This window comes from Osmerus eperlanus, chromosome 18 (genome assembly GCF_963692335.1).
Source record: "Osmerus eperlanus chromosome 18, fOsmEpe2.1, whole genome shotgun sequence".
NCBI lineage: Eukaryota > Metazoa > Chordata > Actinopteri > Osmeriformes > Osmeridae > Osmerus > Osmerus eperlanus.
The window spans coordinates 10013808-10033930 of record NC_085035.1 but is presented as its reverse complement, the minus strand read 5'-3'; the positions used below and the strand labels follow the sequence as shown (position 1 = coordinate 10033930).

Sequence of the window (20123 nt, the reverse complement as noted above, 5' to 3'; positions counted from 1 at the left end):
AAATGGGAGGGGGATAGGGAGCGGAGGTTGCGACGGAAAGTTACGAGGGGAGGGGAGGAAGGAGGAGTTGGAGGGAGAGAGACAGAGAATTGGATGAAGGAGTGATCAGAAATGTGTAGTCGGGTTACAGAGGTTAAGTCAGTGATACAGTTACGTGTCAGGATGAGGTTGAGCTGTTTTCCTGCCTTGTGGGTCGTCGGTGTGTTCAGCAGCTTCAGGTCGAAGGAAGTCAGAAGAGACTTGAAGTCGACGGCCTGTGTTCCTTCGAGGTGGATGTTGAAGTCCCCAAGGAGTATCAGCGGTGTTCCATCATCCGGGAGGACGCTGAGGAGCATGTCCAGCTCCTCCACAAAGTTGGCTGGCCGCCCTGGTGGGCGGTAGAGGACTACTAAAAATGCTTTGATAGGATCAGTTAGCATCACATAATGGTGTTCAAATGATTTGGCAGTAACAGAGAGTGGGGTGGATGTGTATATAATATGTGGGGAAAGAAGCAAACCTGCACTCTCACTCAAATTGCAAGTTTTCCACAAATCACAAAAATAATAGGACCATCTGGCTAAATGCACAATTCCCACATCTCTTTAGGCTGCCCTGCCCTTTTCGGGGGAAGAATTTACCGAAGTGTAAATAAAATGGTGAACATGATGCAACCAAAACATGGCTGCCGCTTAAGTCTATGCGGTCTCCCTGGCGTCCGAACTCACTCCAATTACAAAGACTTTCACGACCCAAATCAAAATTCTGAGCCTACAGGTCTGTGGGGAATCGCTTTTTCTCCGAAATGCTGCCCTCCTCAACCTTTTGGGTGAAGAATTCGCCGAGATGCAAAATGATTCACTAATTATAAACACAAATGAGAAAAGCTAGCTAATATTCGAGTTTGGTTTTCCATCACTTCAAACTCACGATCTAAAGGTCTAAAAGTGCTCAAACCTTCACCATAATTCAAGAGTGGTGTACTTTCACGAACCCAATCATTGATTCTATCTTAAAATGTGTAAAAATAGGACTTACCGAACGTGGCTGCCTCCAACACGGCTATCAGGCGATTCCAGTTGAAAACAACAATGGCCGCCGAAAAATTATTTATATTCGTAATGGCGAGCTGCGATTGGAAGCAAAATGAAACAGGAGCTAAAAACCGAGGGTGGGGGCTTGGTCAGCACATAATTTCCAGAAAGGATGTGTGTGCGTCTCGCCAAGCTCACGCGTGTGTCAAGTAGGGTGACCATCTGTCCCGCTTTGCGCTGTATCGCACAGCATTTTCAATATGGGACGTGCGGGACAAGGGGTGAAAATGCTTTGCGACACAACGCAAAGCGGGACAGGTGGTCACCCTAGTGTCAAGGGGCAGGATGAGTCTGAGAATTTGGAATACGCGCACTATGGAGCAATTCAATTGAATTCAATCATATATTGACATATCAAGGTGAAATTGCGTATGGTACTTCAGAATGATGTCATCTTGAAGGCACAAAGGTTTGAAAAACCATCAGTCAAAATTATATTTGATTTATTAACACAAAGATATTGTGGCAATGTGGACATTTACATAAATACACTTCTTTCAGCCATTTTGTATTGCATTCCTTATTCAATTTGACCCTATAGAAAGACATGTGTTCTACAAATCTGTAACAATTTTCTAATCAATTGGATCTATGGTTCATGTGGGGAAGGGTTTTGAAGGTTGTACCAAATTTGGACAGTACAGCAAAATCTATCATGGCGGACCTTATGGGTTCTTGAGGCTTTTTTGTTCCCCATGAGAAATAAGGCATGTACACCAATTTTCAGGCATTTTGGAATAATGGGGCGCTGGGGAAATCACGTAGACTTTGGGCGTGGCTTATAGCGCCACCTATGGGCGTACATGGCCATTAGCGGTCTGGGAGTAGTGAGTGACCTGTTGTATCATTGGGCCAAATTTGAAAAAATTAAATGGTTCAATAGCTTTTTGAGCTATTGAACCATTTAACGGAGAAATATAATAATAATAGGAATACTAACAAAAACAATAGGTTCCCTCCTACTGGAGGAACCCTAATAATAGGAATACTAACAAAAACAATAGGTTCCCTCCTACCGGAGGAACCCTAATAAGAAGAATACTAACAAAAACAATAGGTTTCCTCCTACCGGAGGAACCCTAATTATTTGTCTTTATTTCAGTGCCAAAAAGCATTTGGTCAGTTCTGAGTGCACGTCCACGGCGATTAACATTAGCGATTAAGGCCTAAGGGCTGAGAATGTTGCTAAAATAAATGACAGATTGTGAAGGGAAACGGTAACGTTAACCTAGGTATTCATTAGACAATTAAAGCACATCGATAGGTAGAAACGCAGAGTTTGGCATGGTCACGAAGTAAGTTACCATGGAAACTTACCAAAAGGTTTCGTTACCTCTCTTTCTGGAACGGAAACCTCAGATTATGCCTCTTTTCAGGGTTAAACAACTCAAAGTTTTCACTAAACCCGCTACCTGGAATACCCCCCAGGTGACCACTTTAGAATGATGGAACAAGAGACCATGGGTATTTATAGATGTAATACTGTGTTTTGGACTAAATATTTTACTTTATTGGATCATTTGGACCTTTGACAATGTAACCAGACAATTTTTGTTTGGATGTTATGATAAGTGGTCAACTGTGAGGCTCGATAGGTAGTCGTCTATGGTTTTTGTTTGTTTACATGTTGGTGGTTGGACAAAGACGTTGATTGTACTTGCTGTTGCGGCTCGATCTTGAAATGGTCATCATCAATAGCATCAGAAGAATATGATCTTTCCAACGATATACAACAATCCTAAGAGGTTTTGAATAAACCAATAAAACATCTTTATAGGACGAAACTATAAATTAGAGTCTGGGCATCTGACAAACACTTCTTCAAATCCATCTGAAAATCTTGTTTGTTTTTGTCTCCAGAGATGGAGACGAGCTCAAAAAGTCTATTTCTGAGCTGGCAGACAATGCCCACACCAAAAGCATCACCCGGATCAGCAGTGGCAGTAACCCTTTCCTGGACATCGCGCACGACCCCAACGCTGCAATCTATAAAACGGGCTTCCTGGCACGCAAGATCCATGCTGACATGGATGGAAAGAAAAGTAAGCTACTAACTAGCCTCACTATTACCCAAGTCATAGTTCACCTTACAGTCCAATTTGCACCATTTTACACTGGCACATACATGCATATTACATTTAAAATGCAGCTGTGTTCTAAAATGTTACATCTCAGTGTATGTTTTTTTTCTATAGCCATAACTCTTCAAAAATATTATAGAAAAATGTGTTTGCTTTGGTGATGGACATACACACACACACACACACAGTTGATATCAGAATTCTACACACTCTTTCATGTCATCTTTTTTAATCTCACAGCCTAAATTCAAAACAAAACTTTTTCATCTGTCTACACATATGGGTGTGCTACCACAGACCATTGATGATGACTTGCAATCACGTAATCAACTAAGTATTCCATTTTGTCACAGAGTAATTAAGAGCCGACTCTGGTCTGGTTAAAAACCTCAAAAAATAAATAAAAAATTATAATAAAATTGCTGCCTAATGTGAACCCTCAGGTAGCACTTCAGATGCAGACACAAATGGATGGAATTGGCGTTAGTCCCCTGTATTTCAGAAACCAGTTATATTTGGGCTATTATAAGTTTATGTCCCAAGCTAAAAACTGCAGGCTTGTTTGCACTGTACTTATGCTTGCCAAAATGTGGACAGTGATGAAAGCAAACCTAAATTCCTATCCCTGGCATTTGTGTACAACAACAGTTTATTTCAATAATATGATAGTACCTTTATGACTGATAGTGAACACAATTTAGTGTATGGTAGTGTAGTGGGGTGTGGTCATTGAAGAATAAATATACTTAATTTCTAATCAAGTATTAATAAGTCGGGGCACCACCTCAAAATTGATTTATGGAGATTGAGGAAATGGTTATTCCAGCGTTATGGATGTGACATTTGTACTCAAAATGAGAAGAAAAATGTCTCAGTAAAACAAAAGTTCTTACAATATTTAAATTACTCATGCATATTCTGAAAGCATTCAATGGGTAGAATAGAGGAGGAAAATAATTTTTCGCTAAAAATATTTTTCAGACACAAAATTATTACAAAAACATTTGCGTTATGGATGTGACGAGAAATGACAGTCATTTTCTGGAGACTATACTTTTTTCTGTAACTCTGTGAACCATTAAGTCTAATGTAGAAAGTTTGATATTGACATGATCATGGAGTCTTAGGTGAACATAAAAATTGCAATTTTTAAAACATGTAGTCTTATATGTAGAATTTTATGAGGAAAAAACCTGCGTTATGGATGTGACATTATTCTGTTATGGATGTGACGTGTCTGAAATACACACCGAATCTGTTTGGGAAATCAAGAATCAAACTTTCACAGCGCTTTTCTCAACATATAAAATAACTAGTGAATTAGTTTTAACATTAAGAACACCATCTGAAATGTCCCTTAAGATTTTCAAGATGGCCGCCAAAATAGCATTGATAATGGCTAATCTTATCTTTTTTAGATGGAGTTGTTGTCAAATTACTATTATAAAAGTTCAGAATGGTCACAGATCATGTTTAGCTGTGAATACTCCCACACAGTCTTACAAATGATTTTGAGTAATGAACACAAAAAAGTATTTTTGAAAATATTTGTCTTTTTTTGAAAACCAGCATGTCGTATATGACGTTTGAACGTTATGGATGTGACGCGTCTGGACCAGTCCTCTGCAAATTACATAAAACACCTACTTGAATAGTGAGTTTCAACATTAAACTATTAATTTAGCATTGAAACGCTGAGTTAGCAAAAAAGTATTTGAATAATTTAATTATTGCATCCTCAGTCCTCACTGAGATCCAGAGGAAGAATCAGGACAAATGCTCTTTTAAAATGAATACAGTATTTAATCAAATCAATACAAATGTATATTAATTCACATAAAATAGACCATCAGTTTACAATAAATAAATAACAATTATATTTGTATAATGTATAAAGTACATTACATTAGGTACAGAAGGTCAGCTGCTGCTGATATTTTGTCAACAGAATTAGGGCCTAATCAATCTGACAGCAAGAGGATTGATTTGGTTGAGGACAACCAAAGGATAATTAACTGCTTTTCAGTATATGTCTCAAATATATACTGTCTGTACACATTGTCTGTGGCTAATGGATCATTTTGTTGACAGATCTGCATTAATCAATCTGCCAGCACAGGTTTGGCAAAGTGGTATCTTCCCCTGTTGTCCACAACAGGGCTTAGAACATCATTAAGTTGATCATAACCCACCCAAGATATATCCTCTTTAGGAGGTAAGCAATACACAAGTCCATGCATGTCATTCCTTCTCAAGCACTGGACCTCCACTCCCTCATCATCAACGTTAGTTGCCAGCCCTACAAACTGCCTGGAAGACTTTTTGGTCCTAAAGGTAACAAGCATGCAGTCTCCTGTCCTAATCTTCGTGTTGTTCGGCTGTGGAGGTTGTAAACTATCGGCTGAGGGACCCATGTGGTTAGACTGTACAAATGTGTGTGTAGTTGCCTCTGATGAGGATGTATACAGCTGATGTTTGATGTGACCCCAAGAGCTAGGCTCAACATGGTGTACATTCCGGGTACCTAAGTAAAGGGTAGAGGGTAAAGAGGTTAAGATTTGCATTTAGTGAAGACTCACATCATAATAAATAGATATCTCTTCACTAACTCCATCAACATACTACATAAGTTCATTAGTGAACACAACATGCTCTGAAATTCTTACCTACAAGAGATGCCACATTTGCCCACAGACTCTCCAGCTGGTGTTGCTGAGTGAACACATGGATGTCCCTTTCCACCACCAGTTTCACATTGATGTTAGGGCAACATTCAGCAGCTGTCTTGGCGAAAGACTGTGCATTGTTGACTATAACCTTCCGACTTAACACTGCTGAACTGACACACCTTTTAACTGTTCCACCCACTCCATCAACAGCTCCCTTGCCATGGCTTGTGGCAAAGAAGTGCCATTCCACCTGGATTAAACAAAATTAAATTAAGATAAGTGAAAAACGTAATCTGAACACCCCTGAATGTTAGAACACCATGTTTAATCTTTTAATACTGAAAAGTCCATTATGATGCAAAAATATTTGAATACATGTTCATACCTTCAGGCTTGGAAACATGTCCCTAAAGGTTGTAGACATGAAGGACCAAATGAATCTGTTTTTGAACTGGGATGCTGCTCCATCACTGAAGATGTGCAGATCCTTCATCCACATTGGACAGGAATGTATCCACAGCCTTCTTTCCATGCTCCAGTGTATCACTGACAATGGCATATGATTGCACCTCTCCTCTGCTCCATCCAACAGCAGTGAAAAGTGTAACTTGGCTGCTGGTCTAATGGGCTGCCTGGATCTCATCTTGATATTCAGTGGTGTAATTTTCTGCAAAATCAATCTGTAACACTGCAACAGCTTCACTTGTGTCTTTCCTCTTCTCTTGGAAAGTTGCACTTTGTTTTATTTTTATAAAGCAGTGCTTCAGGAATGTAGTGGCTGATATCAGCAGTGATGCAAGCACATCCCCCAACACTCCACTCTTCATTAACTTCACCTGAAACCCTCCTTCAGATTCCCATGAATACCACCTTGTTAGGATGTTCTTGTCTTCATCTGGGATGTTGCTAATTATGTTCTGAAGGAGAACTGCATCACAACATGTCTCACATCTATTTAACATGCAGTCTGCAGAGTCAGGACTGCAGACCAGAGCGCTGATATACGTTAAGATGCTTTGGAAGGCATGTCGTGGAATGTGTTTGTGTATACTCTCGAGGAGCATTTGTGTGTTTTCATGGTATTTACAGAGGCAAACATTCCGTGGTGTTTCTGATTTTGTGAAGACCTCCCTTGGCCTCAGCGCTGCAAATTTAGATTTTCCGATTTTGACTTCTGGGTGCTCTTCCCGAAAGACTCTATATGCCTCTAAAATAGACATAGTTAAGTGCCTCTTTTGGTATGTCTTCTTAACTCCATCTTCTTTTACAGTTACAGCATCTTTCTTCCCAGGCGCTTGTCGAGAGACGTCATCACGCACATAAAACTGCCTGACTTTTTGTTTTATGTCATCTGTGGTAAATGATATTGTTTTTTTCCTTTCAGTGTGCACATTGTATCCAATTACATCAGTAATCTTTTGTACCACTGCCCTTTTTTGTTTGGACTTTGAGGAAGAGCATCAAGGACTTGTTTGACTGCTCTCCCAAGTGACTGTTTTGTCTTGTATGCACACACGGGAGATCCTGGTAGAGCTAAACTTAAGACGGAGTCTCCTTTTTCTCTGTCTGTATTTTGCAAGAGCCCGCAGTCTTTCTTTCTCTTCATCGGTTTGCATAATTTTTTTCTGGCCCTTTCCTCTCTCTTTCTTTTCCTCTCTTTTCCTTTGTAGTTTTCGTCATTTTTTTGCCTTTCCCGGAAAGCTTTTTGAAGCTCAGCATTGGACTTAACTTTTACCTATAAATTAAACAGCAAAGTCAATATAAACAATGCAGTAACCTAGCATTTTTGGTGTATCAGTATGGTCTGGTAAGAACCCTATGGATAATGCCTACTGAAAATGAATCCTATTGAATAGTCATAATTCATAGGGCAAATCCTATTAAATAGCCATGATTCATAGGGTAATTAGAAAGTTTTAAAAGTAGGCCTTTAACTCATAATGTAATGTAATATAAAATTGCCTTGACCCATGTTATCTGAGAAAGCAATATAATTGTCTCAGATGCTAATTTCAGGCTAGCTGTTACTGTCCGGCCAGGGTCCTTGATATTACATATTAATATAACAGTATTCAATTCCACTTCACAAATGGTTTTCAGATTGTGTGCTGTTTTTTAATAATATCTTACCGTTTTACCCATTGGTCTTCGTAGTAGACGTTCAGCTTTAAGACATCTTCGACCGAAGCTGTCAACTCTACCCCAGCTTGATCGACAGGTAGTGCGAGCAAATTAGAGAGCGCCGCCTTAAACACCTAAACCAATCGAGTCTCTCGCGCACTTTCGAGTTGCCTCTCTAGTAGGAAGTAAATACTATAAACAGAGCGGGGATCTAGGTTATGTCAAAGACAGTTACGGCAAGATAATTAGGCTGCCCGAAATGTCAGTGTCACTCGAGAAGATATGTTTATATCATGTTTGGTTTACCCATTATTGCGACTATAATCATCACTGGAATGTCCGTTTCACTGAAACACGTCGGTGAAAGGGGTTATAACAGCCATTATGCCGAAAAACACGATTGTCAGCTTTGCCGTTTCATTTGAGAACATTTACATTGTGTTGTGAACAGTGTATTGTGAAAATTAACATTGTGTAGCGTCCGTAACGTCACGTCCATAACACATCATTAAAGTTTTTAAAAGTCACAAAGGGGCAAGATTTGTTGATTAAACTAACCATTGGTATAAATAAGCTTTGCACAGAAACTTTGGATGTTGTAGCATCGGCACTGTTTGAATGGCATAAACTTATTCTACAAAACGTTACGGACGTGACTTGGCCATAGAACTCACTGACTCATAAACAAGAGGCTTATGCATTTAAGGAGTTGTGCTTTTAACTCAAGCTGAGCATACACAATGCTCTATCATTCCATTGTCAATCAAGAAAATGCTAAATGGTAACATTTTATTGAAAACTGCAGTCTATTTACCCCGTTCTTGAAACGGTACAAAACGGCCATTAAAAAAAAAAATGTTTTGCATGAGTGCACAACTTGTATATTATGTAAAAGAGTGCAATTGTCTATAAATTTAGATCTGAGTGGGGAAGGCAACAAAATATAGACCTATGTGAACATTTTAACAAGTTATATTTGTGTATGCACAACTTTTTTTTTCTATGGTGAGGGTGACCTTTCCATGGAATTGCCCGAAACCTAGTTATTGGTGGCCAAGCCACTTAAGTGTTTCTACCTTTTCTTTACTATTATTATTGGTGGCCAAGCCGCGAAGCGGCGAAGCCACTTAAGTGTTTCTACCTTTTCTTATTATTATTAGGGGCCAAGCAGCAGTGAAGCTGCTGTGACACCTATTGTTTTTGTTAGTTTTATTATTATTATTATATTATTATTATTATTATGCATAGCGATTGGTGCAAAGTTTTGAAATTTGGCACACTGATTTGGAACCTGATTATTGTCACCAAGTTTCATGTCGATCCCTGAAGCACTATAGCGCCACCAAGGCGTCAAAGTTGGAGGTGTGTTTACGCCCATAACTTTTGAACCATGTGAAGTTTAAGTGAGGTTTCATCGGATTCCTTATACGCAGACGATTCGACTGAACCCTATGGCGTCATTGTCGTCCCGAAGGTTTTTCCGTCATTTGTATTTTAAGAAATGCCAACTTTTTCAAACTCCTCCTAGGCCGTTGCTCCGATTTTCATGAAAATTGTAAAAGATCATCTTCAGACCATGCCGACAAAAAATTATCGAAATGGTAGCGATAAGTCAAACCGTTCACGAGTTACACGCAAACGATTTTGACAAAGAGCACGCCATAGCGGAAGTGAGGCCTTGTCTCTGCGACGGTTTAACTTTGGAAATGTCATCGCGAGCATGTCATCTAATCATCCTCCTCCCACAATCACCATGATATGTCAAAATATGACTGAATTACAGCTGTTTATACTTGGGTCAAATCTGACAACGCTCGCCACGGGAGAAACGGCTTACTTTTTTTTAATAAAGTAACCGAAAACAGCATTTTCCAGCAGCGAGAATAACTCACTGGGATAAGACTTCCTAAGGGCTCCTTTGAAACACAAGGTTGTAGGATCGAATCCAGCCACAGGCATCAAGCAAGTCTTGACACCGGATTATCTGTTTAGCGAAGCCAGGTACACCACAGTAGCTGTCTAGCAGTATAATCATAATGGTAACGATAACGTTTCATTGTCAGGGGATATATAGTCAAGAAGATTTATTGTGCTTTGTAGATATAACGCTGCTACATCTAGCCAGCGCATTTGGTCTCAAAATGACATATTTACCAAACGCATCGGCTTATCGTTACAAAACTCGGTATACGTCTTTTGCGCATCGCCGTGAAGGTAATCAAAAGTTTCGGGGTAGCGCCACCGCGTTGCCGAAAAGTACATTGCGATTTTAAAAAAGCGAATAATTTTTATTAAAAGTTTTTCTATGCTTCTTTAGCTACTGAATTTCCATATCGAATGCTGCTTGGCCCCTTCATTGCTGCTTGCAGCTATATTTATTCTTCTTATTGGTGGCCAAGCCACGAAGCGGCGCAGCCACTTAAGTGTTTCTACCTTTTCTTATAATAATAATAATAATTATTATTATTATACATCTGCCATGGGAGTCTATGGCAGCCCCTAGAACCACATGGTCAGAAGTTGTGAAATTTGGCACACTCTTTGGGACCTGTCCCCTCATCACTTTCACCAAGTTTCATGTCTCCCATTCCAACCCTCTAGTGCCACCAATGGGTCAAAGTTGAAGGTGTGTTTACACACGTTACCTTTGAACCATATGCCGCATTTTCCAAAATGAGGTATCATTGGATTCCCTGGATCAAGACAAGTTCAACGCACTCTCTGACGTCATACCCAGTCATATAGATTCTCCGCCATTTTGAATGTTAACGAAAAGCGTTTTTTTCGCTACTCCTCCTACAATTCTTGACGAATCTTCTTCAAAATTGCCACAGATGATCTTCAGACCAAGCCTCACAAACGTTATCCCCTGGAGCTTTGATTTTCGCAACCGTTTGTTAGTTACAGCCAATCAAATTGATGTGGCTGAATTGATTTGGCCGCCATTTTGAATATAAAGTTTTTTCGCTACCTCTCCTATAAGGTTTGTCCAATCTTCACCAAATTTGGCACAGATCATCTTCAGACCAAGCCTCACAAAAGACATCACATGTTTTTTGATTATTTAAACCTTTTGACAGGAACAGCCAATCAAAGTCATCAACCAAGCCACCATAAAAGAAGTGAGGTCATATCTCAGCACCTCTTTACTGCATTGACACCAAATTTAGTATAAGGACTAGGGACCCTGTTCTAAAGAGGTCCAAAATAGGTCATGCCATTTCACCTCTAGGTGGCGCTGCAATAAGCAAACATTTGGCACCATTTATCTTCACATCAAGCCTCACAAACCTTTTCACATTCCGGTAAAGCTGATCAAAGTCGGCGATGAAGATCATATCTCAGGAAATATTCGCTGAATTGACAACAAACTTGGTACAGGTGCTCGGGACCCTGTTTCAAAGAGGTCCACAAAAGGTTGTGTCATCTAACCTCTAGGGGGCGATCCCGTGTCTGACACATATTAAATTGTGATACCAGCTGAATTGATGTGGCCGCCATTTTGAATGAATGAATAAAACGTTTTTGGTGAATACCAAATATTCACCTAATTTGGCACAGATTATCTTCAGACCACAATCACCTTGACATGTCAAAAGAGAACTGAATTACAGCTGTTTAAACTTGGGACAAATCTGACAACCGCTTGCCACAGGAAAAATTCCTTATATTTTTACGCAGTCACTGAAATCTGATTTCCAGCACTGAGAATAGCTCACTAGGATAAATTGGTGTCCTGTCAACGTCAGAGGTTCAAATCCAGCCAAAGCTGACAAGCTTGTCATGTCTCTGCTTCTCTGTTTAGCGAGACTATAAGCCACTGCAAAGGATGCCAGGTACACCGCAGTCACTAGATGTCGAAAGTTTCTTCTGGTTTATCTGACCTGCTTGGCCACCACATTGCTGCTTGCAGCTATATTTATTATTAAACATCTTCCGCCATGGGAGTCTATGGCAGCCCCTAGAACCGTATTGTCAGAAGTTGTGAAATTTGGCACACTCTTTGGACCAGTCCCCTCATCAATTTCACCAAGTTTCATGTCTCCCATTCCAACCATCTAGGGCCACGAATGGGTCAAAGTTGAAGGTGTGTTTACACACGTTACCTTTGAACCATATGCCGCATTTTCCAAAATGAGGTATCATTGGATTCCCTGGATCAAGACAAGTTCAACACACTCTATCACGTCATACCCAGTCATATAGATTGTCCGCCATTTTGAATGTTAAGGAGAATAGTTTTTTCGCTACTCCTCCTACAATTATTTTCGAATCTTCTTCATAATTGCCACAGATGATCTTCAGACCAAGCCTAACAAAAGTTATCCCCTGGAGCTTTGATTTTCGCAACCGTTTGTTAGTTACAGCCAATCTAATTCAGCAACTGATCTGGAAAAAGGGAAGTGAGGTCATATCTTAGCGAATCTTTGATGCATTGACTCCAAACTTGGTGTATGGATTCATGACCCTGTTATTGAGAGGACCGAAAAAAGGTAGTGTCATTTGAGCTAGGGGGCGTTACAATAGGACAAAATTGTGTTTTGACCAATAACTGTTGATTTGTTTGTCGTATTTAAGTGATTCCTATGTCTCGTGATATCTTAGGAGATCCCGTGTCTGACGCATGTAAACTCTTGATACCAGATGAATTGATGAGGCCGCCATTTTGAATGAATTAATAAAACTTTTTTCCCTACTCCTACACAATGTATCCAATATTCACCAGATTTGGCACAGATTATCTTCAGACCACAATCACCTTGATATGTCAAAATATGACTGAATTACAGCTTTTTATACTTGGGTCAAATCTGACAATGCTTCCCACAGGAAAACGGCTTACTTTTTTTATACAGTAACAGAACACAGTAATTCCCAGCACTGAGAATAGCTCACTGGGATAAGATGCGTTCCTCTTAAGTGCAAGGTCTTAGGTTCGAATCCAGCCACAGTCATCTAGCATGTCATGATACTGGTTTATCTGGTTAGTGAAGCCAGGTATGCCACAGTAGCTGTCTAGCAGTATAATCATAATGGTCACGATAATGTTTCATTCTCAGGGGATTTATACTCAAGAAGAATCTGATTTATTGTGCTTTGTAGATATAATGATGCTACATCTAGCCAGTGCATCGGATTTCTTGCATCATAACTTCTGAACAGATTTTTCATAAATCACAAGATTGGTCTCTTCTGATTGTACGTGGCATACCAAGTCGAAATATATCACATTGTCCCGTGTCCACCATTTTGGGCGTCGGCCATTTGGAATTTTCATAAAAACATACTTTTTTGAACTCCTTGTTTGCCATTGCTCATATTTTCATGGACATGTAATCAAATCATTTTCAGACCACAATCACCTTGATATGTCAAAATATTACTGAATTACAGCTTTTTATACTTGGGTCAAATCTGACAACACTTCCCAGAGGAGAAATGGCTTACTTTTTTTATATACAGTAACTGAACACAGTAATTCCCAGCACTGAGAATAGCTCACTGGGATAAGACAGGTTCCTCTGAAGTGCAACGTCATAGGTTCGAATCCAGCCACAGTCTTCAAGCATGTCATGATACTGGTTTATCTGTTTAGTGAAGCCAGATATGCCACAGTAGCTGCCTAGCAGTATAATCATAATGGTAATGATAATGTTTCAATCTCAGGGGATCTATACTCAAGAAGAGTCAGATTTATTGTGCTTTGTAGATATGTGTCCTCTAACCTCTAGGGGGGCGATCCCGTGTGTGACACATGTTAACTTGTGATATCAGCCGAATTGATGCCGCCATTTTGAATGAATTAATAAAACGTTTTTGTCCTACCCCTCCTACAAAATGTATCAAATATTCACCAAATTTGGGACAGATTATGTTCAGACCACAATCACCTTGACATGTCAAAATAGGACTGAATTACTGCTGTTTAAACTTGGGCCAAATCTGACAACCGCTTGCCACAGGAAAAACTGCTTATATTTTTAACCAGTAACTGAACTCTGTGATTTCCAGCACTGAGAATAGCTCACTAGGATAAGTTGGTGTCCTGGCAACGGCAATGTCAGAAGTTAGAATCCACCCAAAGCCGACGAGCTTGTCATGTCTCTGATTCTCTGTTTAGCGAGACTGTAAGCCTGTAAGTTTAGCGAGATCCTTTTTGAATGCCTATCCGTTGTCACTGGACTTGCGGTATCAATGGACTCAACGATTGATTGTTCTTGTTGGTTTTTATACTCAGAATAAAGTGGAAGTGTCTTGATGCAGGGAAGACAGTTCATTGGTCAGCCTGGGTGTTGTCCAAGCTGGTTCACATATGTGTGAATGGAATCTAACTTTAGGATTGTGGCCTAAATTGCAAAATGTTCATACCTTGCATTTAGTTCATAATCTATCTACACAACTTAATTTGATAAAATTGTTTTGTTAGTAGATAACAATAAATAGGATACCAAGGTTGACTGACTTGGAGGAAGTTACATTAAAACATCAAATTAATCAACACAGCATAAAAGGGAAAGCATAAATTATCAGTCATAAATTCTTATCATCCCTGAAGTGTTCATGAAGAGTGTAGTTCTTGAGAAATGTTTGGACATCCATAAAGTTCAGTTTTGGATGGATCCCTTTGTTCGATCCAGAGTTTCTCTGGAGTAAGGAGGGGCTGAAGGGTGGGCCATTTGGCTGGCCCTTCTCTCTCCCATGGGGAGGAGAGAGTGTCTTGTGTCAACCCTTTGAAGCTCATCCAGAAAGATAGTGGCATTGAATGAGGAGTCATAATGCAAAGTCTGGGGTTCTTGTGCTAATGTGGTCTGCAGTACCGTGTCTTAATGAGGTGCACAGATTATTATCATGTCGAAGGTTTGACTGTGCTAAAGTAGTAAATTAGGCATCATATGCATATATTTAGTTTTTGCCCCCATTTTTCATGAGCTGAACTCAAAGATCTAAGACTTTTTCTATGTACACAAAAGGCACTTCTCCTTTGCCGAGAAAATCCATCCACCTCACAGTTGTGGCATATCAAGATGCTGATTAGATGGCCTTTTATTGTGGCCAGCCTAAGGCACACCTGTGCAATAATAATGCTGTCTAATCAGCATCTTGATATGCCACAACTATGAGGTGGATGGATTTTCTCGGCAAAGGAGAAGTGTTCACTAACACAGATTTAGACAGATTTGTGAACAATATTTTAGAGAAATAGGCCTTTTGTGTACGTAGAAAAAGTCTTATCTTTGAGTTCAGCTCATGAAAAATGGAGGCAAAAACAAAAGTGTTGCGTTTATAATTTTGTTCAGTGTAGTTTATGAAACTGTGTTGATATACAGTATAGCTTTCTGTTGGTTTTTGTGCATTATCATAAGTGTATATGTTTAGCAATATCCCTATCAAGGTTCTGGACACCACTTCTGGAAACCAAATATCACCAGTGTCACCCTATCCCTTAAATGCCCTTCTCCTCGGTTGATATAGATAACCCGGTGATGCCAGAAAGCCCAACTTATCCCAGGTAGACAAGTAGCACAGGGACATTCCAAACGCTCACAGACCATTCCTTCAATATTTTCCATGCCCTAATAAAACTGTATGCCCCATGCCAGTACCACAATAGCTTTTAAAAGCAGTTCCAGTTAAAAGTTCCGTAGTCATCCCTGATCCCACTAATCACATGATGCTTTGCAAGAATGCGTGTCACCGTCCAATAAGTGCCATTGTTAACAGAATATTAGCTAACGACAGGATTTTCTGGAATCGCAGTCTTTGGCCCTGTTTTGTATACAATACATGCCATGTGTCAACCAGTCCTCCCTGCTGGACAGGTGGGATAATTACAGTTTTTCTCAATTGCTAAGACACATTTCTGGAAACGGTCACCCATTTTATCAAAACTGTAAACACAAAACCTCATCTTCAAGCACTATTTACAAAACCTCTGAATCCTCTTGCAAAATGAAACTTTCACCTCAAAACAGATTTACCTGTGCTCAAAATCAAACACTGCTCACAAATCATAAACAAAGTGATCAAAATGATATACACTATCAAGCAGTCAGTAAACAATACACCAAAACATAGAAAACATTGTTCAAAACATATAGTTCTCAGGGAGAAGTACATTTTGAATCAAAAAACTAATTTCATATTTATCCGTCATTGTCTTTTGATGAACGAAAACATGTTCTATCATAGTCGCTCAAAATTGATCAGAAATGACTACTCTGCTTTGCTCTCTGCCATTTTTTTGTTCTTTCTCCTCCTTGTATACCTATACAGTAGTGTACACTGCATCTGACTACTCACAACTCACTCTTGTTCTTTGTTGATATATGATATTTGTTGCAACCAGTCAAAATCTATTGAGCAGTCAGTACTGTAACAAATTGAAAGCACAATGTTCAGGGCCATACAATTTGTTCATTGTACACTATACAGCCTACAATGCACTGTACTACAGTATACAATACTAAAAGGGACAAAAATCAAAGGAGTAAACATGTGATCAATGTGCTTCTTCTTGTCTTTGGGCTGGGTCAGGCAATATTTTCCTACCTTCAACAACCTGTTTGCTCTCTGAACTGGCTTATATTGGATGTGTCACATCATTTGAAACAAGTTAAATCAATTTTGAGTGGTTGTGTTTAATCAATGACATGTTTTCTCTATTTGTATTTGATTGTTTCCATTTGTGTTTACCAGTATGGATGACATGTGCATTAGAGTGCAGAATGTGTTTTGAGAATAAGAATGTGTTTAGAGCTTTGCTGGAAAGTCTAAGTGAGATCTGCAAATTGTGTTTTACAATGTGAAATGGTTTACGGTATTGACAACAGACTGCACAATTAGCTACATGAGTTCAGGCAACTGAGAACTTTGTTTAGTCAATGGGTTTTAGTGTTTTAGCAATTCAGAAAAACTGTAATATGATAAAAGGATTTTAATGTCTCTCAAAGCAAATCTCACTCACTTGAGGAAGACTCCCACTCCCTAAATCTCTCTGGATTGAACCCACTTAAAATGGTGTTTATTTATGCACATTTTCACTCTTTCAAGGGAATGATCTTGACTATGTAAGCATGGTTGTAGAGAGGTTTGGAATTTGTTTTGATCTGCTGTTGTTGACAATGTTGCAGGAGAAGAATGTCCTGGTCATTGGTAACTGTTTTTTATGTGACCAAGGAGCCAAGAACTATGAGGGGCCGTGAGGGACATTATTCAGAATACCCTCTCACACACACAACTGAAAAGCTCTCACACACACTACTGAAATGCTCTCACACACACTACTGAAAAGCTATCACACACACTACTAAAGAACAGTTTACCTTGCTACCGTATTACTAATGTTCATTACAATATTTTACGTGCAAACATGACATTTCCGTTACCTCATAGTTAAACTGTTTCACTTTCTTTTTCAGCACCAAGAGGAAAACGAGGTTGGAAAACCTTCTATGCTGTTCTCAAAGGAATGATTCTCTACTTGCAAAAGGTAAGACATTGACATAACCCTTATTTGTGAACTTAAATCCCATTTTCAAACTTGATTTTAATTGTTTCTTCCCTAAAGGATCTAAGACTAGACATACAGACGTGCTCAAATGTGTTGGTACTGTCAAGGAAGTTTTCCGACGACACTGTATACCTGGATTGATATGACTGCCGTATTAATACAAATTCTTTATTCGAATATTAAAGCACGAAACAGAGTTGCGTGTCTGTGTGGTTGCCACAGTGATGGCGCAGCTGTGCTCGCTAACGAGCTGGGTAGAGAGAATAACATACATTTATCTAGCATCCACACCTCAAACAAGTTAACCTAGACGCAAAACTATACTATATTTTCCGAGACCCAAGACTCTGACGAAACCACAGATATCCTTTACTTGTCTGTGCGGTCCGAAATACGACTACCTGCAGTTTCAAAAACTTGTACCTTCTGCTTTCTCTGAGAAATTTGTCACCAGATTTGTATTGGTCTCTATGGGGCGAGAGTTGGACTTTGTCTCTCTTTCCTAAGGCTCTGAACAAATGTGTAAGTCTGTTGGATTCCACAGACAAATGTCTACGACCAGCACAACATTTCCTATCTATTGATCCAAAAATGAAGCATGAAGAGTGAAAATTGTGGCAATGCTGGCAAACTAGAAATATTTTTTCAACCAGATTCCAAAGCTCCTCTTCACAGTCAGCACTCTAGGCTCTCACATACACACCCATGTAAATCTCAGAAACTGTTTGAAAAACTCATGAAACATAATCAGTGATATTGAAAAAAAGTTATAGAATAGATATCAAAAAACTGAATTTAAAAAAAATTGTTTAGGGATTTGTCAACATTTGAAAGTTTAAATGGTGGCTCTAGCTGAAAGATTGAGGAAGAAGAAGGATTTGAAAGTTGAAGAAGTCTAAGAGGATTGAGAGGATTTGAAAAAAAACTCAATTGGAAAACCATGTTAAAAATATTATGAACATTGATTATTAATTCAAGCATACGAGGTAGAAAGCTGAAAAGTCATAGCCTGAAACTGCTGAATTGTTTGATAGTTTAACGGTTTTAATAGCTGAAGCAGCATTCCAACAATAATAAGAAGTATGCAGAATAACAATAGTGTTTTTGCTCTCAGCAAACACACTAAATATATATGTGAGAGAACAATGGTTGTGCTCGCCGAAAGCGTGAGCACACCCAATTATTAACTCAAAAAGGCCGGTTCGCATAAAAGGCTACTTTGGAGTTTTTCACTGTTTCTCCGGTGAAATGTGGATTTGTCCGGGCAGCAAAGTTACCAGCAACGAGCCAGGCTAGCAAGGGAAGATAGCCTTTTCACCCTGAGGTTTCCCTACCCCGGTACGGAGCCACGAGTCAGGAAGGTAACGTGAGGATAGCCTACCGAAGTTGAATTAGCCAATGTCGTTAGTGATGCTAGCTAACGATAGTTTGCCAGCTGTGTCATTTCACTGGGTCTTGCAGCTGTGAAATTATTATGCAATGTTATGTTCTACTAGCCATTTGCCTACTTTACATTTAGTCATTTAGCAGACGCTCTTATCCAGAGCGACTTACAGTAAGTACAGGGACATTACCCCGAGGCAAGTAGGGTGAAGTGCCTTGCCCAGGGACACAACGTCATTTTGCATGGCCGGGTATCAAACCGGCAAACTTCTGTTTGGTAGCCCGATTCCCTAACCGCTCAGCCATCTGACTCCACTTTAGCAAGTCACTGTATTACCAAGCTCTTATAGTGTAACTGAGACGACACAGTAAATAATTATTCTTTCAAGTAATAAGCCCTCGTTCAAGTGTTGAGCATTAAATTAGCTGCACGGTCTGTAGAGATCTTGAGACAAAGCCACTTTTTGCTCTAAACCCGGGCTATAAGCTGCTTCGAAATAAAAGCCGTACAACCACAAGAAAACTGTAAAATCGGGGTACAAGCCGTGGCTTTATTTCTGAAAAATACGGTAACCAAATCTAATGATAGCTGATTTGGCCAACATCTTCAGACAGCCACTGTTTTGCCTATCTTCCTCATTCAGTTTTGGGGTGCGAGGAGAGGTGATGGGTAATTTCAAATTAGAAATGAGTTAAGTTATTGGTTGCATTTGAAGTGTGGTGTTTCACATCCAATAACAGTAATGTAGGAGCCATTTGTATTAGAGGACACTACAAGTAATGATATTAACAAATAAATTAAACAATGCACAGGCAATTTAGTGATTTTCCCGCAGTTGTGGTCTTGACCAGTGTTATCGCCCAACTGGTTTCCACACTCTGGTTCCCCAGCTGTGCGTTCACCTATCAATCTTCATCTATCACCTGATTCGTAACAAATTCACAAACATATTACTGCCGATTTTCAAGTCGGATCTCATATTTGCTGCGGCGAATATGAAAGTATAGGCTACGTGCGCACTACATTACATTCATTCACGACAAATTAAATGGAGACAAAATAAAACATTTGCAGGCTTTCATGAAGTGGGATTCCATCGCACTATAGCAAAAGCACGTATAACACCAAAGCCCATTGCTTTACCCTGCTGTTCTAGCTCATGAAAGATTAGCTAAATCGTGACGTATTTATTAACTACGTTTGCCTTCAGGTAACATCTTGTTTTGGCTTCTTCTGAAACAACTGGTTACCATAGACACTACCCGAAAGTAGGCTACTAATCAC

General features: G+C 39.5%; 1 protein-coding gene across 7 annotated transcripts in view; it reads left to right on the top strand.

Annotated features, from left to right (window-relative positions):
- psd3l (pleckstrin and Sec7 domain containing 3, like) overlaps nucleotides 1–20123 on the top strand; it is a 189765-nt gene that overhangs the window by 135463 nt on the left and 34179 nt on the right. For all 7 annotated transcript variants that reach the window (XM_062484652.1, XM_062484651.1, XM_062484655.1 and 4 more), the window contains 2 exons: nucleotides 2934–3115; nucleotides 17364–17434. In XM_062484652.1, the coding sequence (XP_062340636.1) occupies nucleotides 2934–3115; nucleotides 17364–17434 (253 nt within the window). The remainder of the gene's footprint in view (nucleotides 1–2933; nucleotides 3116–17363; nucleotides 17435–20123) is intronic.